Raw genomic sequence first — 25,732 nt, 5'->3', positions numbered from 1 at the left:
GTCTCTTTTGTGATTCCGTCCAGTTCGATCGGCAACGGGAGCGGAGAAAGGAAAGCTGAGAGCCCGAAGGCAGTAGCCCCCACCACCCCCGGCCCAGGTTACCATCTAGCACCGGGAAACATACTAGAGAGCCACCGCCGGCTTTAACAACAGGGAACCACCATGAGCAGCGAGGCCGAGACACAGCAGCCGCCGCAACAGCCTGCCGCCGACGCGGAGAGCCCATCCAGCCCGGCAGCTGCGGCTTCCGCGGGGGATAAGAAGGTCATCGGTAAGGGAAAAACGGCGGTTGTCAAACCAGGACTACAGTGTCCGTGTGTGTTGAGGGACTTCTGGTAAAGATAACGTTAACGCACCTCAGTAGTCGGGGTCCGTGAGGTTTAACGTTACTTGATAGAGCAGTATTTAGCTTTTTAATCGACTATTGTGTTCTACCATAAATTGTGCCGTGGACATTTTCTGGCGTCGTGTGCCTCTGTAGAAACCGTACCAGGGAAAATGTGTTTAGGTTGGACGGCTAGTTACTAAATGGTCGTTAATTGAAGAAGCGCAGTAACGAATCGAAACGTATCGTGGCTCGTTTTATGGACTACTCACATATTTACGTGTGCATTACAACACGGTTACAGCTCCCTCGGTAGTGTCGCTATCACAGCGTGTTTTGAGGGCTGCTTCTAGAGCGGCGCTCAAATCAGGTTTCCGTTCTCACTAATGACATTAGCCACTAGCTACTCGTTAATTTGATTTGAACGTAAAAGTGACGGTTAAAAATGTGTTTTCAAATATGTTATATCTTCCCGCCGTTGTGCCTCTGTGATTTAACATCTCCCCTCACTTGAGAGGTTAGCTTTGGGTGCTACCACGAGGCCTGTAATGGGGAGGCCACACCGGCCGGCTACCAGCCTCCGGGAACGTCGGTTCGACTCTGATAAGCTCCGTTAACCCCTTATTACACCAGCTACTATGAGTAATGTTACTACACTCTGACTGGTTTGTTGTCTGGATAAAATGGCACCAGGCTTCAGTGTCGGAGAGATAGGGAGGTAGTGTGTAAGTCTTTGGACACCAACGTTGTCTTAATTGCTGTTCATTTACAGCTAATGCTAGAATGTTGGCCTTGGCCGTGACCCCTTTCTCTCCCTCGGTGTGAGCGCGCAAACAGAAAACGCTCTTCGACTGGGATTGGGTTAAACCTAGGATTAACACATCCGAGGAACCTAACATCACTTAACCATTAACATTGTATTGTCTGGTGTAGGCGAAATTACCAAGCAAATAAGCTAAATCTCTTTGTTTGCCTACTGCATTAAGTACGAACGAAAACGTTCAACTGTTTCCAGCTACACACAGAGCTCAAACTGCCATTATATCTTTTAATTAACCTATCGATTTTCTCTCAGTCCAAACATTGACTGAGCCGTTTGTGTTTGGCGCTACCCTTCTTTGCGATGTCCAAGTTGGCTTCTTGTTCGAATAGTTTATTCCACCTTAAATGTCTCCACTCTTCAGAGACGTTGGTCCCGGGCGTCCTGAGCGCTGTAATGTAACTGCTGCACCATTTAAGGTGGAACGAAGAATTCACGCGAGAGGCCAGCTTCAGCGTTACCGTTCCCAAAATGTCCGCCGCGCTGTTCATATGATGGGATTTCTTTTGTCTAAGCGCCGAGCTCGTACGGTGTGGGTTAGACCGGAGAAGCTTAACGGGAAATCTCCGTTTTGTATAAACAACGTCGACTTTAAAACACGGAAAACATTTTGTGTCTCCTAGCCCTTACACTAGATTATTTCGGTGTTTTCTGACTGGCGCCTGTCCAAGCACATGGCTGAAGCTAGTGGCTAACAGGCCACTGCGCTTTACCGAGCATCTTCACACGGTCTGAGGCTCGTTAGCACAGCCAGCTAAACATTACCTCAGATAAAAAAGGACTTCATTTTAACACGCACAAAGTCGAAACACGGCTGTTTTCATATCGTTTCGATATCGGAGACATTTACCTCAGAAAAATTACTACAACTGTCTCAAAGTAATTACGTGTTACACCACGTGTAACTTAGTCTTCCTTATTTCACTCTCATTTCCTCGAACTCAAGTCAAGGCGACGGACATGGATTGGAGGCCCAGGAGAACTTGTTACACAACTGTGCTCATGAAGACATGAAACACGTAAAAAAAAAAAAAAGTCATGCCTTAAACCCTCTCGTCATCTGTTAAACCACTGAAAGCTAATTTCTGTTCATCAAATTTGCGTATTTAGAAATTCTTTTAAAAGAAAATAAAGAGAATCTACAAACACACCAGAATGTGTGGATCTATGAATATGCAATGTGTCCTGTCCTCTGTCTGTCCCCCCCCCCCTGCCTTTTGCCTAACAAATTGATTGGTTTCTTAATTAATTTTTTTGTTTAGGAAATCCATGCTTCTCAATTCTCCCATTTGAGACTTTGGAACACAGTATTTTCAAAGCAGACATGGTCTGCCATGTTTTTACTGTTTGTGTACACAATATACACCAACTAGCATTTAAAAAACCACATGGACATGTCAAACAAAGTTTAGTTTTTATTTGATTTTTTTCTGGAAAGGTGCTCTAAAAGTAACCAAGTCAATGCTGCCTGTTCTATACAGATAAAGTAAGGCATGGTGCAAAAAACAGCTTTAAAAAAATACTGTCCATACACATTGATGCTGCATGGACTAAGGACTGTTTCAAATATACATTTTCAGTGAGACCACAACATGTGTAATTTACCTTTATTGAGGTGGCCTTTTACCCATTGACTGGGTGTTTCTTCTTTTTTTTTTTCCCCCCTAAATTCTTGCCATTGTTGAACATCAAGAAATATCTAGCAGATTCGTTTCAAGATTCTAGTGATGGTCCTACAAGTACCAGAAATGGCAAAGCAAGTACTTTTCAGAGGGAAAAAACTACTGCCCTGCAAAGCCAGCTGCTCCTATCAGAGACTATAAACAGCACACCAGTTGGAGGTTAAAAATAGACTCCCTCTAAATGTCTGCTTAGAATTTGGCAATGGTTATAGGCTCCTTTTCTCCATAGAGACGCACTGTTTGTATACTCATTTGAGACACAGACAATTTCATATGTCCTCTTAAACATTACAAAGTTGTTTGCTAATTGTGTTTTTTCTTCCCACTACTTGTAGCAACAAAGGTCCTGGGGACAGTGAAATGGTTCAATGTAAGGAATGGCTATGGTTTCATCAACAGGTAAATGGCTTGCACCCCTTAAATACACCAGGAATTATTGTCACTGTCCAATTAAAAATATTTATCTGTATTTTGAGTTTTCTACATTATTTGAACTCAGCAGCTGTCTTAAAATTTCATCATGAATGGACCAAAAGAAATGCTCCAGACTGACTTGGAATTAATTATCTTTTTACATTGACTTCCACTGAATATAAAGTTGTTGTTTTTTTTCCTTCTTCTGTAAAGTTACTCTTTTGGAAGATGCATGTTTATAATTGGACAGCAGTGATATGTGGGTCAGGGAACATCCTCAATCCTATTAGAGCTTTGAAATGCTTATAGGCAGAACACTGATTACTCTGGCTGGAGCACTCTACTGTTTACACAGAGTTTTAATCACTACTTAAACCCAGTTGGTCCAGGTAATTGTATCTATTGTGCCTCTGTTGCTAACATGGATGGTCTTTTTTTTTTTCCCTTGCTTTTAAAGGAATGACACAAAAGAAGATGTCTTTGTACACCAGGTACATGTTTTCTTTTTCTCCTCTGGCTTTATTTTTAGCATATGAACTAGTTTAGTTTATAGTATAATTATCTTATATGTTTAAGTATGTGGTATGGCATCATAACTGACACCTGCATGTTAATTGTTCCTAGACTGCCATAAAGAAGAACAACCCAAGGAAATACCTTCGCAGTGTTGGGGATGGAGAGACTGTGGAGTTTGATGTGGTTGAAGGAGAGAAGGTGAGGTTTACTCAGATTTTTACCTCTTAAAAGCTTCACCTAATACTTCATTTGTTAATTGAGTATATGATTGCTATGAGCAATAATCTAAATCAAACTTATTTTAACACTAGTAGAATTTTATTTGACTAGTACTTTACAAATAAATTTTAAACTCTGCAGTGATCTGCTAGGTTCTAGATCAATTATATATATATATATATATATATATTTATTTATTTTTTTTTCTTTTCTGAAATGTTCTGAGTGCTAATTAGATATTGGAAGTTAAAATTATGCCGTATCATTCCTTTGTCCATAATTTTGATTGGCGATCAGAACATTTGGCATGGTGGTTTGAATTACAGTATTCTTTGATGCCCATGTTAGATATAACTTTCTCGACAGTTCACATTCATGTTTGTGATGCTTCTGGAATTTGGTGTTAAACCTGTGACTAGAATGTGCATTCATACTTTAAATATCGTATTTAATAACGGAGTATCATGTCTTCAGGGTGCTGAAGCGGCCAATGTTACTGGGCCGGGTGGCGTCCCCGTTCAGGGAAGTAAATACGCAGCCGACAGGAACCGGTACAGGCGGTACCCACGCAGGAGGGGTCCTCCTCGTGACTACCAGGAGAATTACCCAAGTGACGGAGAGGGAGAGGGGCGTGAGAAGAGAGAGGTTGGAGAGAATGCTCCTGAGGGTGACCAGCAGCAGCGCAAGCCCTCCTTCCCTGGAAGACGGCGCTATCCCCCATACTATGTCAGGAGGCGTTATGGACGTCGACCCCCATATACCAACGCACCACCCAGAGGAGAGATGACTGAGGTATGCTGGTGGAAGGGCAACTAATATGATGAAAATCACTTTGTAGAAGTGAACCCGTGTGCGTATGTATGTATATGTATGTATATATATATGTGTGTATATATAGGTCAAGAAGTTATTTTTATTATTATCCTAGCGTGATATTTTAGTGTTTTGACATTTCTCCTGCTTTTACGCATCTCTTACAATGAGATCAGAATAAATATCTGACTAAGTTGACCATATTCTTTATTGTATTTTTTGTGCCATAACTGAAGATTAAAGATAAGAATGTCAAAGGCATGTGTATGTTTAATAGGATGATCATTTATTTGTTTGGTCACGTTTTAGGGTGGGGAAGGTGATGAGATCCAGGGTGGTCCAGACCAGGGAAACAAACCAGTGAGACAGAACTACTACAGAGGCTTCCGACCAAGGTTCAGACCAAGGTTTGCATGTTGCCTGTTCACTTCCATGACGCTGCAACATTGAGATGATGGGGAACTGACTGACTGACCTATATTTGGCAGTCATTGTGTGAAAACTTGACAAAGTGATTATACCGATCATTAATGGTTTGTCTTCAATTGCCATTTGTGTATCCTCATAAAATTGGCTTGATGGCTGGACAGATATTACTGTCTTGATTCATATATGCCATAATGGGATATTAGTGTTCCTCTCATGGCGTCCAGCATTGCTACAGTATTTTCATAAACAGCTAGACAGAGCTAACTTTTCTCAGAGCTGTCTATTCAGACCATTTCCTATTTTTTGTGTATAAAATTGTCTGCATTCTTGTGATATCAACAATCAGTTGCTCTTGGATCACAGATTTTTATATTATTATTGTTTTGAAAAATTAAGTTTATTTTACCACAACTTATTGTTGGGCATTGTGTATGGACAGTGTTTCGTACTCTGAACATTTCCACCGAGTGTGTGCTGGTGAGAGTGCTGTGAACTAGAAAACCTTTTAAGAAAGGACCCAGCTGGTGTTTATCTGGATCTTGGCATTCCCAAATCCAGAAACAAATATCAGAAGACAATGTCTGAACTATATGGGTAATTTTCTATGTCTCATGAGGACCATAACACAGTGTGGTTCTTTGGTGGACCAGGGATGATCCTTTGCTCCTGTTTTTGCTGTAGTGCTTGGGCTTTTAGTTTTTAGTGTCAGAAAAGCAGGTAAAACAGCTTTGTGATGATGCCAGGTCTCTGCATACTTGGTCTTGTCAGATTCATTGGTTCCAGACCAGAGTCACACTTTTTCCAGCTGAACTAATTGATTGTTACAATTTAAGTGTTGAGGCCTGTCTCTTCAAGAATGCAGATTATTGTAGAGGTGAAATCTTGACATTACATTTTAATAACAGGGAAATGGTAAATTATCTTAATATTGTGAATTTTTGTTACTAAATTTTTAGTCTAGAAGTTTGGTCTTTTGAAGGCATGTGCATAGTGGTCACATCAGAACACACATGCAGCTTTTTAAACTTTCTAGTTAAATGGTTACTGGGAATTAGGTTTTAATGCACAGGAATGCCATGATATTATTGTCCAGAAAACTATTTTTGTGAGCAGAATGGTATTGGTCTGTAGATTTGGCTTAAATCTGAGAAATCAAGTTAGCCCTCACACAGGTGATGGCTGAGAATTGTCAAAGAAATTATTCTCTATGCACTTTCAAAATGTTCCCCCCAAGTTCTCTCTCTATTGCAGCTCAAAATTGAATAGCAACAGCTCTTTGGGTTTTTATCTTTTTCCTATTAATTCTTTAATTTGTATACCGCTTATATTTTATATTTTCTTAAGTTTAATTCCGGAGTAGTGCATGTGCTGTGGCAATTATGTACCGTTTCGTCTGTGACAGGGGTCCCCCCCGTCCCCGGCCAGCGCGAGAAGGGGAGGAGGACAAAGAGAACCAGGGTGAGGGCGGCCAGAACCAGGAGCCCCGCCAGCGCCGCTACCGCCGCAACTTCAACTACCGTCGCAGACGGGCACAGACCACCAAGCCTCAAGACGGCAAAGACAGCAAGGCAGCTGAAGCATCTGCAGACAAATCAGCCGCTCCCGAAGCCGAACAAGGCGGGGCTGAGTAAAACATCCGCCGCCGGCTTCACCATCTTGCACCATCCTGCCGGGTTGGTTTCATGGATTTCACGTTTGTTAGATTGGATTCAGAGTGATACACAGTACTTTACCTGGTTACAGGTCTTTTTCAGGCACCACTGACTGTTGGGTGTAGTATTTGGGTTGTTTTTGTTTGTTTTTTCAATAAAACGTTTCTGCAGCTACTTCAATTGTATGAGTGTTGGTAAGGTGGCATCTTATGTTTTGGCCTTTAATGAATGTTTTGTAAAATGAAGGCTCCTGTAGATCCAGGGATTCTCATGTTCTAGTATCATAACCTTTTGCAGTTCTGCTAAAACACAATCAGCAGTGGCAGCTCTTCTGCATTTTGAGGGTAGATTTCCACACAGGACTGTCTGTGTATAATGAAATAAAAATAGTAAGCAACTAAGTAAAAGAAAACACTGCAGCTGTCAATACCGGTAAAATGGCTTCATCTGTGCCTGCTCTAGACTTTGCAATGAGACATTTGAAGCATCTTGGGATGCATGCAAGCTGTCACTCCATATGCACCCACCCCAACACTCAAATATAAATGTCAGATGTTTACTTCCTCATGTATAATACGCTGGTTTAGCCACATTCGCAGGAAAGGGAAGGGCAAATGCCACAGCGGATGGCATCTTGGTATATTGCCCAGTTCAGTTAAAGGCTGATAGCCCTAGAGCAATGCTTTAGTTTGCACTTTCCATTGACACAAGTCTGGATCAGCCTGTTCAGCGACGGCATGAGCTAAAGCCATGGATTTGATAAAGCAAACTAAATGCCTGGTTCCTGCACACTCTATTGTGCCTTTCGCTCTGGAATCATTGGGAGACATTTTTTTGTGTTAAAAGCCAGTTGCAAAGTCTGCATTACAGTAGCACTGCAAACCTAGCGTTGGGGACTAGTTGCAGCTGACTGTTATTTGTTTCTTTTGTATTGCAGTTTTTGTCAACAACAAGAAGAAACATCCAAGATCTGAGCAATAAGAACCAGATTTGACCTGACGATCGTCCAAGCTTGCAACATGCGTTTGACCAGATTTACCACCGATTGCCTGCAGAATCTATGCAGACCTGTTTTTTTTTTCCATTATTTTTATGTGACAGCTAAAAGTTTTGGGGAAACAGCAGATGTTTTTCTAAATCGGTCTTAAGTTTTTACACCAAATGGTTTTTAAAAAAAAAAAGTAATTTGATATCTGGTCAGTTTGACATTTTTAAATAACTTTTTATGTATCCAAACATGAATTTTAACAAAGGCAAGCTCAAAATAAAAGTCAAAGACGAAGCTTCTGCTTGGTTTGTCTTTTGAGTTTGAACTATACTTTGTATTCTGAGTTGTGTGTACACTAGGTAGTTCATTCACCATATAAAGATTACCTCTATAAAATCCCCACCCTTTCTCAATTACACAAAGTCCTTTGGTGGGAAAGTCATGTGCGGTTTCAAAGTCTGATCAAACATTGGTCTCTTTGCGCAGTCGCTCCATGCGCTGAATGTTAGACTCCAGGGCCGTCGGGTTGGTGATCTGTGTGGCGCAGCTGGCGGGAAACCAGCCTCTCTCGCCGTCTCTCATCCGCTCCCCAAAACACCAATCTGCAAAACAGTTCAACAATGAAACGAGTGGTTCATTTTCATTCATGATTAACATCAAACAATATTTCAGTCAGAATGGTATCCCTTTTTTCCACAAGTAAACACAGGCGTGGGGTCTTAAACTTGTGTCAAAACCCAACAGTATAATTCTTTCTATCTAATCAGGATACAGTTCAGCACTTTTTTTTGCGGTTTATGCTTGTATATGCGCTCTCACATAAATTAGAATGACTCATTTATTTAATCCAGTGGTTAGTGACATAGGTAGCCCATAATATGCTAAGTGGTTTTGTTTCGGTTTTTAGTTTGGTAGGCTTCAGTTCCCCAAATGAACGTGAACAAATAATATTTTTCCCCTCTACATTACAGACTGCAACCGGTGTTTACAAGTGCATGGTTTTGTTTTGAGAGTAGTCGGTATGTTGTACTGAGCTTTGCGAATTACATAATTCAATTTATCTTAACCCTACAGCAGTGTTTCAAGGGTTAAACATTCCCTTTACATTTTTAATCTTGGTTTAAGGACTTGTTGCAGGAACACAAAGTCTAACTAATGTCTCTAAATATTACACTAAATCCTCACCATCCACTTGCTGCAGGACGATGACAACCTCCGCCTGCTGTAGGCCCAGCTCATCCGGCTCTTTGGGCATATAGGCTTTGATGGACTCGTATTGAGGCAGGTCTGAGACAAACAACAATACATAAACTCAAGTCAGTTTCAAAGAGGCCAAATCCAAATAAAATTATGACAACTAATACCTTACACCTAATTTTAAACGTGTAATACCATACAACTTATAATAAAATAGTTATGAAATTTCTTAAATACAAGTTTTGTACTAAGTGTGCTATTGTACAGTATCATACACCATCATAACAACCGACCTTTCACTTACCGTCTTTGTCAAAGATGATCTCTGCTTGCTTGTGCCAACGAAGAGCAGTGACCCAGCGAGCTCGTTCCAGCCTGAAAATGCACAGCCATCAATAATTACAGTTATTATAATTTTTTAATGCTTTTGAACACCTTACCATTACAATGTTTGGTTACCAATTCTTCATTATTATTATTAGATATTAATACAGTATATGACAATATATTTGGACACTCCACATTTCCTCAAAAACTGAGGTTATTGACAGTAGGTTGTCCCTCGGTGCTGTGGTACCTTCAAAGAAGTTTGGTAACTAACTAAAAAAAGGTTTGATGGCATTCAGCCAAAGAACGTTAATGAGTTCTGGTTCAGATATTGAATGGTAAGTTGAACGATGGATGACAAACAATACTGCCATCTCATTCCACAGGCATTTTACTCGTCACTCATGTGCAGTGGTTTTAAGGTGTGTATAACGGCGGCGTTGTTCAGCTGTTGTCCACCAGTGACGTCACGGTTGCGTTCAAGAATTTCCGTAGCGAGCTCGGGTTTTTCTGTCAATTTAATAAAATTGTCAGTTTTAAAGCAAATTAAGCTGCTATTTTCATTTTAATTCATACTTATATATGTCAGTAACTAAAATAATGTGAAATATTCATGGAGGTCCATTAAGTGGTGCTTAGCCTTTAAATGAGACTGAGCCTTCGTTTGCTCTAAAAATGAGGTGCCCAGCAGTGACACCTTTTTAAAGTTTTCGCTTTGTTCTCTATATTCTTTATTCTCATCATATTTAATCAGAGGGACTCGGGCGAAGAGGCTGGACGACCCTGAAGTACTGCCATCTATGCAAAATCTAGCACAAAATCAGTGTAACTCATTTTATACCTCACGTGTGCCTCCAGGACCAGGGTTGGGAAAATCATTTGACAGTTGTACACATCTGTGCCAGTAGATGGAGCTAGAGACAATGAATTTAGAGCCACTTACTTTTCAGCAACGAAAGCCATCTTCTCGCAGCGCCCCTCGCTGTTGGGCTTCATGGTCAGCCGCAGGTAGAGCTTAGATTCACACTGCTCTTCTTCTACCTCCACGTTCTCCAGAGTGGCATAATCACACACCACATAGCTCTCCTCACTGCACACACCAGCACAAAGTCAACAGATAAATACAACTAAAGACACACTCTGACTAGTTCACAGGGTTTACAAATATGTTGGTGTCACTTTACATCACAGAAAAACACCTGACCCAAGATTACTACACGCTCAAGAGTTTTGCGCTGAATCTGGTCAGGCCACATTCTCCTGAAATGAGGGGTATTTTGGTGATTCGCCCGCTTTGTTGCAGCAACAGCTTCTACACTAACAGGAAGACTTTAAAATACATGTCATTTGAACTAGCTCCAATAAACACTGTTATCTCTGCATCTGAACTCAATGTTAGAAAGAGATTTGACCACCCTTTGTACATGAAGTGTATAATCATTTCTGTCTGCTCTAATGTGGCACACATTCAGCAGATACAGAGAAACCTGAAAATGCTGATATCATTTCACTAAATTCAAAGCTTTAACTCAAAGCTGATGGCTATGTTTTTGGTGGAAGGAACTACCAACATTAAAAATGATCTGAAATGGGGGTTTTAAGGATTCTTTGCTTTACATTGCCTTTACAGTTCTTGTGGTATTTTCTTGTGGTGAATAACACTCTCCTTTGCACTTTGTACTATTTTAATAACAGGCCTGGAACAAGTCTGAAGCCAATGTTCTCTCATTCACGACAGGCACAAGGCTAAATTGCAGTCTGGCCACACTTCTTGTGCTTCCTCTTATATAGGAGCAGATGCACTGTGATGGCCCTGAGATTTACTGCAGTAGTAATGTAGGAATGTGAGGCATGCTACATTAAAGCAGCTGTCCAAACCCCCCACTGAGATCTGACCCTGAAGCCACTCACAACGCAGCACTTCCACAACACTGACCTCCTGCCCCAATTAAATATGAACTAAACTAAACCAAGAGGTCGCTCTCTGGTCTAGAGTGGCTAATCAAACTCTGAGTGTGTCTATAGGAGTCACGTGACACTGCTGAGTGACACGGTGGTGCAGCAGGTAGTGTCGCAGTCACACAGCTCCAGGGGCCTGGAGGCTGTGGGTTCGAGTCCCAGGTGACTGACTGTGAGGAGTTGGTGTGTTCTCCCTGTGTCTGCGTGGGTTTCCCCCGGGTGCTCCGGTTTCCTCTCACGGTCCAAAAACAAACGTTGGTATGTTGATTGGCGACTCAAAAGTGTCCGTAGGTGTGAATGTGTGTGTGTCTGTGTTGCTCTGTGAAGGACTGGCGCCCCCTCCAGGGTGTATTCCTGCCTTGCGCCCAATGATTCCAGGTAGGCTCTGGACCCACCGCGACCCTGAACTGGATAAGGGTTACAGATAATGAATGAATGAATAAACTAAACCACACTAAAAAATTACACACATTAAAAAAAAAAAAATCAAAACTGTTGTGTGGCCTGTGGGGGCCCTGACCAGTGAGGAACATGGTGAAATGGCTTTACAAATTTGCAGATGGATTATAGTTTGTAACTGTAGAACTATGAAGTGCCTTAATTAGTGAAAAAAAAAAGAAAGATGGTAGACCTACCTTTTCTTCCTAGTGATGATGAGCACATCGTTGAAGAGAAACAAGGAATAGCTTTTGTGGCTGAAAGCCTTCCAGAAGATGCTGAGCTCCTCCAGATCCAGGGTCAGTTCACCTCTCTTCAGCAGCCAGCGAGAGGCCGAGATTAACGGGAAAGGCTACACACCAGCACAAACACACAAGCACACAGGAGAGCAAGAGGAGGTAAGTCAGGGAACGGTAGTGTGAAAGTATTTTAAAGAGCTTTAATCCACAGTGTTTAGTCAAATTATAATGTTCTTACACAAACGTATATCAAAGAAATCATGTTTGTATTTGTTTCAAGGCGAGTTTCCACCTGATAGCTAACACTCCTCACCTATCTGAGGGTTGAAACCTAACAGCTATTTCCTTCAAAACACCTGCAACTGAAAAGGAAATGACAAAAATCTGGAGAAACAATCTGCATTACTCAGAAGCTCAGAATCTTTATGGGTAAGAGGGCTAACAATAGTGTAAGTTTATAGCTGGTAGTTCAGCGCTGTACACACCGCAAGTCTGAAGCATTTTTCTCTAGGTGACTGAGAGGATAAGAAATATGAAAACTGATTGCTGATACTGTATGACACTATGACAGTAAGAAAGCACTGCATGGCATTAACAGATATGCTGTAAGCATTATTTAATTAGAAGGACTGGCGCCCCCTCCAGGATGTGTTCCTGCCTTGCGCCCAGTCTTATTTATTTATCCGTATGCAACTGCTAATTTCTTCATTCTTTCTTCATTCTTAAACTGTTTTCTTAGTGTTTATGCAAATGTCAGTGTAGTGGAATTAGTAGAATATATTTAGGCGAATATCACTGCCATAAACAGAGCAGGAGTCTAACTGTGGACGGTTCAGATATGACTACAGTGCTGTGGTACAGACCTTGATCTTCCCAAAATCCATCTGTTTCTGGATGGTGTACATCTGCTCAGTGCGCTCCATCCTCCGGGCGCCATCGTTACAACTCTTCACCAGCTGACCGACAAAGAAGCAACAGAAAAGAGACCTGTTAGAACCGCGCTGAGCTCAGACAGGTGTTAAGTATCACTAATACCAGATGGAGGTAATCAGTAAAAAAAGAAGCACAAACAAACAATCATCACCTCACAACAGTTGTGTAGGAGTTTTCCTTTGCATTAAAAACATATTTCCATATTTGCACAAAACATTCATGTACATGTTGGTCAGGGAAATGTATTAGTCTGTGGAATGAGAGTGTCCTGTTTACATTAGCATTACATTGGCATGTTTTTTTCAGTCACTACATCATACAGGACGTCCTCGGGTTACGTCAGTCCAGAGTTACGATGTTTCGTAGTTACGACACATCTCCCATTTACTGTATAAAGCCTTGTTTCGACTTAAGTGGTTTTGCGTTGTAAACGTCGTAATGCGAACTTCGTGTGTGGTGTGTGCGGCGTAAGAATATGCGGTTATGCGGCTCGGGACCGAGGAGGATAGGTGTTAGGATAGGATAAGTGCTTACAGTATGTTATTTACGTACAGAATGTACGTATGTTCCGACTTACACCGAAAATCGGTTTACGACGCAACGTAGGAACGGATCAACGTCGTAAGGCGAGGACCCCCTGTATCTGCATATGGTTATAGTTGGATGCACATTCCTCCCCATGCGACACCCAAACCTTCAGAGCCTGGAATGGATCAGTAAACTCCTGTTACTACAAAGTTTAATAAGAGTAATATTAAAAAGAAAAAACACTCGATATGTGACTTGTATTCTTATAAACTTAAATCCTGCCCGAAAAGGCTCGGCCACACACTCCCTTTGTGAGGAAAAAAAAATAATTGCAGAAAGCCCACTTAAGTTGTCACTTCAAGCTGAACCTTGGTGGAAAATCCTTAAGGCTTGGGTGGGTTTGGACAACCCTGCAGCCGACAAGAGCTGAGAGGGGGCTGATTACGAAACTGTTGCCTGTATCCACTACACTGAGGACCCACGGGTCCTTTATACACTACCCAATATGGCAAATGTTGAGCATAAAAAGTGTCGTTGTAAGCTGTGGGCATCAGGAGTGTCACTTGTGAGATGAGAATGATGTCGAGGTGCAGGCAGTAAGGTCAGTCGCCCTGTAGTGATTTTAATGCAGTCTGAAAGCATGAGTTTTCTCACTGAGGAGATGTTTAAAATGTTTCATTACAAACACCCCCTGATACACTCCTTCAATCTGAATAGGGCTTAGGACACCAAAGGGCTTAGCCATCTGAATATTGTTTGTGCAAGAGTGAAGTGGGTGTGAACACAGTGCATGCTGTACCTTACTGATGGCCTTCAGCGCCCAGCGAGCTGCATAGTAATCAGGCGTCTGTTTGGTGGTCTTCTGGCAGATGGTCTACATTAACACAAACAAAGAGGGCAGCTTTAGTCAAATCATGGAACAACAACAACATACCGCATGTGATAAAGCTACAATGTGTTTTATTCCTATGCACAGGTTTGAAACAGTTGGGGGCACTCACATCCATCAGCAGAGGCAGGCGTGTCACTCTCTGCATGGGCAGAATGAGGAAAGAGATCATGGGTAAACCTCCACACTCCGTACTGCATTCAATTTGCTTCAGCACCTCCTTAAAAGCAGTATTACTTGCACTGAGGGACACACACACACACACACACACCACATTAAATATTCAATAAGGCATTCTGATCACCAAAAAGTAGCAGACAGGAAATAAATAATCAACTCCTTTGATGTAACTACTTTATGCTCCATGGAGCGGGTCCCCCATATAAGGTGGGCTTTTTAAGGTTAAGCACAGAATATCTGCTACATACCTACAAATGTCTTCCAAAACACTGTATGTAACCACAGATCATTTATTATTCTGTATTCAAGCCTGATGTGCTCAGACTCTGAATGTGAGCTTACAGTAGCTTCTGCAGCGTCCTCTGCTGGAAGGTTTCATTGGCGCAATAGACGATGTACGGATCAAAGTGGTTGGTAGCATAATCCTGGACAATATCACTGATGTCCTTAATGACAGGGTGTAACTGGTGGCGCCTCTCAAGGTCCCCAAAAAACCTGAAAACAAACCAGCTTTAAGTAACAATCCCCAAGTGTCCCAGACATTTTGACACTTCCTTAAAATGCAATACCAACTAAAAACTGAAGTCTGTTAAATGAATCTCTATTTAACACCTAAAAGTACAAATCTAAAGTGTATTTTGAACATATTTATAAACAAATGACTGAGAGACACTCAAAGTTGGGACAGAGGCAAAATAAGGCTGACAAGTTCATACAAGTAACACTATTCTGGAAGGTTTCAATTAGCGGTTTAACTGGTAACAGCTCGAGACGTTAAAACTGAGTATAAACCGAGCATCCACCAAAGGCTTATTCGTCACAAACAAGGATGGGTTGTGGTTGAACACTTTGTGCTAAACTTTGAGTTTACAAAACTGTGAAGCATTTAGGTCTTACACCATCTATAGTTTATAAAGTCAGAGGATATCTCTGAGTGTAATATAGTTGGATGGTATAGTTGGAAAAACCCTCATGCTACTATTATGGACATAGCCATATGGACTCAGGAGTATTTTGGGGGAGGGGAAAAATCACAGTCACTTAATACAATCCGCCACTGCATCAAGAACTGCAACCTGAAACTATATTTTGCAAAGAGGAATTAAACAGTGGTATGCAACCACTCTACATTCCTAGCTATATAATTAAGAAATCACAATTAATAACGCTACAATTCTCAGGGTTATGAGCTGAAAGAATGCTCTCTGTGAAAATAGTACTGTAAACCCAGAATATTACAATGAACTGGAGGTATGTTTTCCTTTCCTTTTCTCCTGCTTGTACGGCAACTCCCAGGCTGAGAAAAACAGCTCGAGTCCCTCCCATGTGCCCACACACAACTTAATCTCAAGCACCATGTCCTACTGCTAACGGCAGAATTCGCAAAGCAGTTATGCATCACTTGGCTTGGCTTGGAATAGTGCCATTTTCTGGCAATGTAACAGTACTTTCAGGTAGCTGACCCAAGTCTGGGTCAGTTCTTTCTGATTTGGAGGCAGAGTAAAGGCCATTGCAGTGTGGAGAAACCGTGTTTTTGAGAAACATGACCCTGCCGTGGTTTCTCTGCTAAACCAGTTTGACTCGCATGTCTTGACTTATCCTCTACTCAAGAGAACACCACAAGTGTCGGAATAAAACATGTTAGAACACAGCTATGACACACTTGGAAGTGTTCTGTGGAAGGAGCTTAACATTTAGTGTTTTGATGTGTGCATCTCTAGTCATTGAAGTTAGATAATCGAGTAACTCCATCTTTAATCAATTAATGTTTTTCCTTCAGCTGCTTTTTACAAGGTTTAAACCTTATGAATGACACATGGACAACTGAAAGGGTCTGAAATTGGGTTTTTATTCCCCTCACACAAATCCCACAGTTGAGTAAAAGTACAAGTAAAAATAAAGTATGATTTACGTTTTTTCCAGATTTAATATAGACCAGGGAAAGCATTCGGCCAGGAGGACATTCGTGGGGTCAGGGACTAATGTCGGTTGATTAGTTCTGGATCATAAACACCACTCTAAGGGTAGAGTTATACTTGCAGTTTGGCAATGAGTTTGAATAGACAAAAATCTGCATTGTGAACATAACTGTTCACATACTTGGCTACGTGCAACACTCGTAACCGGAGTCTTCCACTAGAGGGCAGACCAGAGTAATTGGACATTTGGCTATGAAACATTCATTCATTCATTCATTATCTGTAAGCGCTTATCCAGTTCAGGGTCGCGGTGGGTCCAGAGCCTACCTGGAATCATTGGGTGCAAGGCAGGATTACACCCTGGAGGGGGCGCCAGTCCTTCACAGGGCAACACACACAAACATTCACTCACACCTATAGACACTTTTTTGAGTCACCAATCCACCTACCAACATGTGTTTTTGGACTGTGGGAGGAAACCGGAGCACCCGGAGGAAACCCACTCAGACACAGGGAGAACACACCAACTCCTCACAGACACGCGGAGCGGGAATCGAACCCACTGCCTCCAGGTCCCTGGAGCTGTGTGACTGCGACTCTACCTGCTGCGCCACTAGTGAAATTGTGGGTGTGTCTATAGAAGTCACGTGATACTGCTGAGTGGCTCTGAAACAGCCTTCTTCAAACTTTCTTCCATTGTGATGCTGTGGATAGTCTGCACTGCCCCCTACCATATATGTGTGTACTGCACCTTGCGTACACATAGCGTTTAATTCCTAAAGACATGAAGAACCTACACACCAAACGGATGCAGGATACGGCAGCCATGATGCGTACGCAAACTTGTAGTTAACAGCAAGTTTATCTCTACCCTAACTCATCCGAAAGGTACGAAGTGAAGCTCCATCGCTCTGGGGAACACAGTTGCACTGCTCCACAGCTCATTCCTTGGGGCTAAATATCCCTCTAGCCACCACTTGGCATTGAGCATGGTGACGTTAGCCTCATGTGCAGCTGCCCCAAAACATCCTATTTTATTTCATGCTTTTCTATGTAGATTAACCAAACAGAGTGTGTATAACTGAACCTCTGTGCCAACAATGGGTGCACCATTGTAAGGGGAAGTGTATACCTAATAGTTCTGACCCCCCCAAACTATGGATTTGGTTGTGTTTAAGTTACCGTTTGCTGATCGTCTGGATGACTGCGATGTTGGAGAACAGGTGATGGTGCTCGGTTGCGGTCATGGTCTTCCTCAGGGCCTCGCTGCCTTTGAAATGGCGCACTAGGGTGGTCAGACTGTGCTGGTAAGAGTACTCAGACGTCATGATCTCAAATATGACCTAAACAAGGACAAGAAATGAAGTAAGAAATGAAGAAAGACAAAGAGATGAAGCCAGACACAGCAATAAGCAATTTTACATTGCTTACATACACTTAAGAGGCCAGTAATAAGACACGTGGTCCTTTTTGGACATTTCCGATTACCACAACTCATGCTGCTTTATTTTACACATGAAGGATGTTAACGTGCCATGTACAACATAGTGATTACATGCATCTCCAACACCTTCAGAACAATGTAAAAATGGGCAACTGTGGTTGAGTTTAGTGTTAAACATTAGCCTTAGGTAATAACTAATATCTCATGCGCAATATAATGCTGTACATTAGCGAGCAGATGATAAAACGGAGAGGATACCGGCCGTCAGTTCACACTGGAACTATTTAAGGATTAACTCAAATGACACGTTTACCACCATTTGATAACATTTAGAGTAAGTACAAAATAATGCATATAGACAAGGACCATCACTCAGGTGAAACACAACACATGTCTACAATTTTATTTAATGAGGACCAAGTATGATCTCAGTATCAGTAACAAAACAACCTCTTAAAAAAGAAACAGTGGCCTAATTTTCCTTTGATACATAATAATAAAGTTAACATGAGTGAGACATCGTTAACTGCCTGTTACTGAAACCCATAGGAAAACTAAAGGCACCTGACCCCATGCGTAATCCCTGGGAGAGAAAAGGGAAAAGCCGAGAATAGGATAACTGGGTGTGGCTGTTTTGTGTGTAAAAGGTGGACCTTGATATTTACACAGCAGTGAAACTGCAGTCTGACACAAGAAGCAGACATATATGGCCACATTGGCAGCAACTGGAAAGTACTGAAAATTCCCGTTTCCCTGAATTTGAATCTGAACCTGGGATAAGCTTTACATCGATGGGTTACGTAAAGTTCAAGAGTAATTTTCACATCATTTGATCATGTACCCTAGCTTTCTGATTAAATATGTTCTCACTGGGGCATGTGTTGGCTTTAAAACTCTTCCATAATTCATATAAGAAAAGTGCTTCAAATACATCTTAAGAGTTTTCTATTAACCAACAAAACTAATAAACATCTTAAAACATTTTCCAATATTTGAAATGGTTAACTGTAGAAAATAAACAAAGTTGTCTACTGTCAAATGGCCAAAGCCTCACCAAATATAATCACATCTATTTATTTAAAGACAATTCTCTCAGATGCCTCCTGTCTTCCAGTAAATAATAGTGATACAATTTGGTGAAGCTTTGGCCAATTGACACTAGACAAAGCCTCACCAAATATTTTTTCTATTATTTATTGGAAGAGAGGAGAAATGTACATTTCAGTTAGAAACAACACCTTGTGAATTACGTCATCATGCACCAGTCAGTCTGTGTTATATTAACCAATACAGCACTGCACAACCCTGTAACACTGAATGACACTCCAGTAACCAGCCACAGCTGTGTGGTAATTCATTACTGAAAAACGAGACTCACCTCTTGCCTTTTTCGCTCTTCAGGGGAAATCGTCTCCAGAATGCCCAACTCCTGCACCTGGAAATTCAAAATGGGACAGTGGCTACATTTGTGAAGCTGGGGTTTGTTGGGAAAATAATATTAATAACGCTACTTCAAACTTGATAACACTTTGGTTTGTTTAGGGCAATACTTTATTTTTATTTTAATTATGCTATGTTATTTAATTATACAGGGTTTTAGACCATGAGAGGAAACCCATGCGGACACAGGGAGAACATGAACCCAATACCCAAGGAGCTGTGTTACAACAACAATACCTATTTATGCTGATAAGCTGATGACAGAACCTACCAGTCCCTGTCTTTTAAAACTCTAGGTCATCTGTCCAATGTTCAACTACTTGATCACTTTTCCTCTTGCGGCTTCAGCTCTCTTACCTGAGGGAGCTGGCTCCAGGTCATGTAGGCTGCTTTGTAGTTCTTTACCACAATACCCTGGTCCTCATCTTGGGTTTGCTCATCATCCTCAGTGCTGAGGGCGTTGGGCTGCAGGCCTCGCTCTTTAACCTCCTGGTAGAACCTTGGATCTGTGGTGAGATCACTGTGGTCATGAAGTGTGCAATCACTGCTATGGGGATGGTAAGGCTACGTTCACACTGCTAGGTTGATGTGGAACAGTGTGTTGGTTTAATGCAATAACAATCTGAAATTTTCAAACCATAGCTGTTCCATTATTACTCTGGGTCCTAGTTTGGAAACATATTGCAACATCTGCATGAATGAGTAACATATTTAAAGTGTTGTTATCCTACGTTGCAATAATATTCAACTGATGAGTCCTTCAGAGTAAAAACAAAGACGTGTGCTGCTAGTTTAAAGATGAATCATGAAGTATGGCATGTCATGATTAGACCGTGTGTACGTGTGATGTTTCAGGTTTAAAAGTACGTTGACAACAAGACAGACATGAGGGACTTAGAGACCCGAATGTGAATGATTACGGCAGCAGGTTTGGATCCGAGTATAGACTCGAAACTGAGCTGTGAGGCTTATAACTTGAACATAGCCGAGAATGCATTTCTTCTCTACTGTTTGATCCCTTACCATCTTTAAAGGATCCACCATGTTTCTGCAGGTTCTTCTTTCTACCCCAGGTTCTCTAAAGTAGAGAGAGAGAGAGAGAGAGAGAAAGAGAAAGAGAAAGAAAAAGAAAAAGAGAGAGAGAAATGAAACCTGATCTTATCCCTGTGGAATGTGAGAGGCTTCATGGTTTTAGAAATCAATGGGAGAAGCCAGTAACTCATGAACTTTGTTGAGCGATGATCATGAACTGTACTTTAAAGTTGCATCAGTGTCAAACATTCCTCATTTTAATGGCACTCATCACTAAATGAAGTGATGGAATGCTATGTTGCAGAAACTTTCCACAACATGCTGCGAGCACTGATCAATCGCACATGTCCCTAAACACTTCGCTGTGAATCTCAAAGCTTCCGAGAAAACTGCAAGAAATCATTAAACATATGCTTCTACATTATGGCAGACCACGAAGCACAATGCAATCGCCATTCATTAGTGGTAGAGCTGGATATTAAATTCAATACATTTTTGTCAACGTTTGAACTAAATCCAAGCAGAACGCTGTTGTTATTGTTGTTATTTAAGGACTCACAATATCCACAACCCACCCCCCCACTCACTCTGCTTCTACAATGTAAACTGAGTACTTCAGGTTACTTGATTTCAGAAGTTAACAGAAGTAGTAAATGTGCCTCTGTAACAGTCATCAAACCTTTAGAGCACGTTGGAAACCAACTTACAGCATAAATCTTTTTCCGTAATGTAACCATGCATCTCAGAAACCTAAATCACATATCAACAAAACGTATATTTGTTCATAATCAAATTAAAATCTGTTTTCATCAGTAATGCTCATGAAGCTCATGAAAATATGTAATCCATTATCTTAAATGATTAGAATATTTCATTTCAAATGTAAGTAAATTACTATTTAAAGAGACCCTGAACTGGATAAACGGTTACAGACTATTTAAAGAGTATAAATACAATCCATCCCTTGGTCAAGTTCAGTAAACACAACCGAAATCGCTGATCACTGCTGAAAAGGCAGTGGAAGTGGAAAAGGTGGAGTGCTGTATCAAAGCATCCATCCATTCATTATCTGTAACCCTTATCCAGTTCAGGGTCGCGGTGGGTCCAGAGCCTACCTGGAATCATTGGGTGCAAGGCAGGAATACACCCTGGAGGGGGCGCCAGTCCTTCACAGGGCAACACACACACACACATTCACTCACACACTCACACATGGACACTTTTGAGTCGTCAATCCACCTACCAACACTGTGGGAGAAACCAGAGCACCCGGAGGAAACCCACACAGACACAGGGAGAACACACCAAACTCCTCACAGACAGTCACCCGGAGCGGGAATCAAACCCACAACCTCCAGGTCCCTGGAGCTGTGTGACTGTCACACTAACCTGCTGCACCACCGTGCCCCCCTGTATCAAAGCATATTAAAGGAAAGTTGACTAGAAGGGGAAAATGTGGTAGGTAAAGATGCAGGGATGACCTCAGCCTGGGTTAGTGCATCAAGAGCCACAGCAAACAGGCATCTCCAGGAAAGGGGCTACAACTGAACCAGAAACTGTTTCAAAAGCATTTTACCTGTTGCTGAAGGGGGAAAAAGAACTGGACTACTGCTCAAGATACTCGACTTGGGCTTCAATAACACCTCAGCTGTGCCACAATCTGATTGCCTTCAAACCCCACTGAACTGATGGAGTAATGTACTGTGGCTTGAAATATGTAACTTCACATGTAATGAATGTAGAATATATGACAGTATTCCTGACCAAAGGATCTCAGTAACACCAACTACCAAATATTCACTACCAAGATTCAATGCCTAACTATCTGGTCTCATCACCAAACTAGGTCAGTAAGCATGTTTGTTCAAAAGACGACCTCTGTTTGTCTGTGTAAATTACACCGTGTACGTAAGGTACTAATCTACTCGGCTGCCTGCTGCAGGCAGTGAATCCACCCACTTCCACCAAGTCACACTCATTTCTGCTTTAAACCACACACACTTTGAGGCTCTTGATTTTTAAAAGAAGCTACTCAAATGTGCTCTGTTTGGGAACTGGTATCAACATCAAAGTATTGGAAATTAAAAAAAATAATCACTTTAGTCTTCTAAGTGTTACTGAATAATATAAAGAAACTGAAGTCATCTTTAAACTGGAAGCTGAATATTCATTTCTTGATCTTTAAACTTTTAAAGGGGGTAAATACTAAAGTATATCACGGGAAATACAAGTTAAATATGCTTAGTAATTATCATACCAGCCGACACGTTCATGTGACAGCTATCACATGCACTTTATTCTCTCCACCTGTTTACTGACTTCACTATTTAAGACTCTAGAGCATGGTGCTCTTTCTTCATGTTGATGTACATCACCGATGTTTCTTACATAACGCTGTATTAATCCTTTTCCCAAGACACTCCTCCTACATATGATCATCATTAAAGTCATTAAGATCCACAGGTATGTGGCACTTTCTTGGCAAAGATACAGTATAAGTTCAACAAAACATTCGCCGTGTGAGTAATCAGGGTTTATGTACACTAATAAACACTGAAAACTAAATTTCAGCTGTTAAGTAATCTTACACTTGCTCAAGCAGTTTCTGACACTAATATCAATATAAATATGGACAAAAGACAAGCTAAAACTGTCCCCAGTCCACTGTCATACATAGAGGTTTGTGATACAATGTCATAAACTACATAGGGGAGTTTGTGTGAGATATCAACTTAAGGAGGTGGCCATAAACTTCCATCATTGTGAGCCACAATAGCCTCATACATTCAGCTCAAACCTAAAGAAGCAAACTTTGCATAATCCAACAATCCTCTAAATTAAACATTTAAAAACCATCGGCGTGAGTGGATCAGACACAGCAGGGCTGCCGGAGTTTTTAAAACCCCCAGTGCCACTAATAAACTGAAAATAATCCAACATTCAACAGTGATCAGCCGTCCTGTTACCACTGATGAAGGACTAGAGGAGACTGGGCAGCCACAGATTAAACTATTCAGCGCAACTCTATGGTAAGAGGAGCTGAAAAAATGGACAATGAGTATAGATACAAGTTCACTGTTGACTGGTTGATTACATTTGAGAAAGACATTTGTCATAATTTACGCTAAAATCCTGCAAAACTAACCAACATGGAACTATAGACGTTTTTGCAAAATGTAGTTATAAGCTAAAGTGGTTGAACTCCCTTTTAAGGTTTCACAGTTGGGGCTCACCTTGTGTCCTGGGCTGGCCGGAGGCTTTGGGCTGGGTGACCTCTCCTCAGTGACGGGCTGCAGCAGGTCCAGATACCCAGTCGTGTTGGTATCGAGGCTTGTGACTGCAGCTCGATATGACTTGTTCCTGCGGTTCCTCTGTAAGGAGAAGCCATCATCATCATTGTCATAGTCCTCCCAGGACATGTCTGGCCTGTGGGAGAAGCGCTGGGTGCTCTTCTGTGTCTCTAAGCTGACCGGCATCGTGACCACTGTGGTGTGGTGCCGGTTCTTTGGGCGGCTACTAATGGCCAGGTTCTTGGGGATGAGTTGCCTGGTGCCCAGTTTCTGCGCTGTTTGGCTCTGTGTGCTGAGCACCACAGGGGTCTGGTTTGTCTCCTCAGGTGGGGAAAGATTAGTGTTCGATGTAGACGGTCCCGATTGGTTGTCCAGGTGAACTTGTGAAGAAAACATGGTTTCCAATAACAGGGGAGACTGGTCCCCCGTGGATCCCTGGGATTGCCTGTGAGACATGTTTGTGTTCATCGAGTTTCGTTCTGGAATAGAATTCCTGAGAACCTTTTTGTAATGCAGGGAAGATCAGCTTGGGACCGTCAGCAGACCATTGTTGAAACCTGTGTGCAGGAACAGAGATGGATGGGGTGTCATCTAAAGCAGTTAGCATTATAATGCAGAACACAGTTAAGTTCAAACCTGTGTTGCATGCTGACAATCGTACAAAATTCATTGGGCTTTTGGGCTCAGCCCTGACAACAAACTGTAATGAAGGGGCCACGTTTGCTAAAAGGAACTCTAGGTATGATTAGATTCAACTCCTGGACTCCCCTATGGTTGTAGAGTATAATTTGTTTTTACAGCACTGACCTGAAATCACAGGGGAGGGGAGGGTGGGGTTGGTTTCCTACCCCCCTCCACAAGTTACATAGTGCAGTTTCTACAGTGCTGAGCCCACAGTGGCAACAGCAGAGGCCCTGTTTTCCACATTTCAGCTCTGTGGAGCGTCTCAATGATTCTGAAACTGTCATTTTAAAGTTCAAATATTACATAGTATTCCTTTAACAAAACAGGAAGTTAGCGCTCTCCTTCAAGCGTGTTGAGTATACGGTGATTGGGAGAAGCTAACAGGTGGATTAGGAAATGTGCGAGGAGCATCCAGAAGTGAATACTCATTTCTTAAAGAAATAAACAGACTGGAAAAACAGTGCACTGTGAGATGATTGATGCTGAAATGATATACTGTAATAAAATTTAGATGTTGATGAAAATCAACAGAATTAATTTAAATAAATAAAAGAACTATTAACCACTCGTTAGATTTTTGATAAATGTTGATATTTTGGTAACATACTCCTTATCCTTGAACTTCTGAAACATTTCCCTGTGGCCCTGTGTTTGCGGGAATGTGCATTAAATGAAGGTCAGTCAGAAAGACTAAGAGCGCTGAGGCGAAACAGAAAATATGTGGACATTTCCTTTAATAAACGAATTCCTCAAGTCGACGGAGAAGGACGTTTTCAGTCGTCTGTTCACCAGCTGTGAGATGTTTACCGCTAATTAGGGCAGGGCTATTCAGTAAAGATACACAGACCAGCTGCAACTGGTTTTACATTCCGTGTGCTGCAAGAGATACACTTTAAAAAGAACTGAACAAATGACGAAAACAATTCGAAAAATGACAACCACGACTAAAGCCCAGGAACACTGAAGCCCAGGCATTTCCGCTGAGGGACTCTGTCAACGACTTGCCATTTACTGCAAACTGAAAAAAAACAACATGCCCACAGACCTTCTCACTGTTAAACTGTTAAAGTTTTCCTCAGAGAATTCACAGAAATAACGTTTACCTCTAAACAACAGTCATTCCAGCGCCTGTGACGTCCATTCAGTCGCAAAAATGTCTGTTTCATGTAGTTTTTATTGGTTAGTTTTCTTGGGAGCTCCCTAGAAAGCACTGCTTCGTCTTTCCTGAAATGAAAAGCTTGCTCTCTCTCTCTCTCTCTCTCTCTCTCTCACACACACACACACACACACACACACACTGCGTCACACCAGGTGAGTGAACAAACCCCACAGACTCGCCTCCCTCTGGACAAATGTATGTGCTGCTCACTTAACG

The 25,732-nt window shown here is 41.7% G+C and overlaps 2 protein-coding genes across 4 annotated transcripts; one reads left to right on the top strand and one right to left on the bottom strand.

The window, feature by feature from the left end:
* The first annotated feature begins 13 nt into the window (after positions 1-13).
* Positions 14-8,188, top strand: ybx1 (Y box binding protein 1). Of its 2 annotated transcripts, none has more exons than XM_066643226.1 (8): positions 14-271; positions 3,163-3,226; positions 3,699-3,732; positions 3,866-3,955; positions 4,451-4,768; positions 5,099-5,196; positions 6,621-6,891; positions 7,808-8,188. In XM_066643226.1, the coding sequence occupies exons 1-7, from the start codon at positions 163-165 to the stop codon at positions 6,847-6,849; spliced, it is 942 nt and encodes a 313-aa protein (XP_066499323.1). In that variant the 5' UTR covers positions 14-162; the 3' UTR covers positions 6,850-6,891; positions 7,808-8,188. The 2 variants fall into 2 exon arrangements, with proteins under 2 accessions (XP_066499323.1, XP_066499324.1); XM_066643227.1 differs by having other exon boundaries at positions 15-271; positions 5,099-5,184.
* Positions 8,143-25,732, bottom strand: arhgef16 (Rho guanine nucleotide exchange factor (GEF) 16). 2 transcript variants are annotated; one of them, XM_066643223.1, is made up of 15 exons: positions 25,461-25,732; positions 23,617-24,230; positions 20,375-20,429; positions 19,709-19,857; positions 19,290-19,346; positions 17,650-17,810; positions 14,891-15,043; positions 14,481-14,610; positions 14,279-14,353; positions 12,882-12,974; positions 11,977-12,131; positions 10,326-10,472; positions 9,360-9,430; positions 9,044-9,145; positions 8,143-8,460 (listed from the first exon to the last, which is right to left on the bottom strand). In XM_066643223.1, exons 2-15 carry the CDS (start codon positions 24,139-24,141, stop codon positions 8,321-8,323), a joined length of 2,013 nt encoding a protein of 670 aa, XP_066499320.1. In that variant the 5' UTR covers positions 24,142-24,230; positions 25,461-25,732; the 3' UTR covers positions 8,143-8,320. The 2 variants fall into 2 exon arrangements, with proteins under 2 accessions (XP_066499320.1, XP_066499322.1); XM_066643225.1 differs by lacking the exon at positions 25,461-25,732 and adding an exon at positions 24,965-25,088.

Source organism: Hoplias malabaricus, chromosome 14 (genome assembly GCF_029633855.1).
Source record: "Hoplias malabaricus isolate fHopMal1 chromosome 14, fHopMal1.hap1, whole genome shotgun sequence".
Lineage (NCBI taxonomy): Eukaryota > Metazoa > Chordata > Actinopteri > Characiformes > Erythrinidae > Hoplias > Hoplias malabaricus.
The sequence above is the reverse complement of the archived record's forward strand: the minus strand, read 5'-3'. Positions and strand labels throughout refer to the sequence as shown.

What these genes read in the sequence shown, in the direction of transcription:
- ybx1 (XM_066643226.1), top strand. Translation starts at nt 163, where the DNA reads ATGAGCAGCGAGGCCGAGACACAGCAGCCGCCGCAACAGCCTGCCGCC. An exon ending in ATGTGGTTGAAGGAGAGAAG is followed by an intron (nt 3,956 to 4,450) that starts GTGAGGTTTACT and finishes TCATGTCTTCAG; the next exon opens with GGTGCTGAAGCGGCCAATGT. An exon ending in CCAGAGGAGAGATGACTGAG is followed by an intron (nt 4,769 to 5,098) that starts GTATGCTGGTGG and finishes GTCACGTTTTAG; the next exon opens with GGTGGGGAAGGTGATGAGAT.
- arhgef16 (XM_066643223.1), bottom strand. Translation starts at nt 24,141, where the DNA reads ATGAACACAAACATGTCTCACAGGCAATCCCAGGGATCCACGGGGGAC. An exon ending in CGGCCAGCCCAGGACACAAG is followed by an intron (nt 20,430 to 23,616) that starts GTGAGCCCCAAC and finishes TCTCTACTTTAG; the next exon opens with AGAACCTGGGGTAGAAAGAA. An exon ending in AGGACGCTGCAGAAGCTACT is followed by an intron (nt 14,611 to 14,890) that starts GTAAGCTCACAT and finishes TGTGTCCCTCAG; the next exon opens with TGCAAGTAATACTGCTTTTA.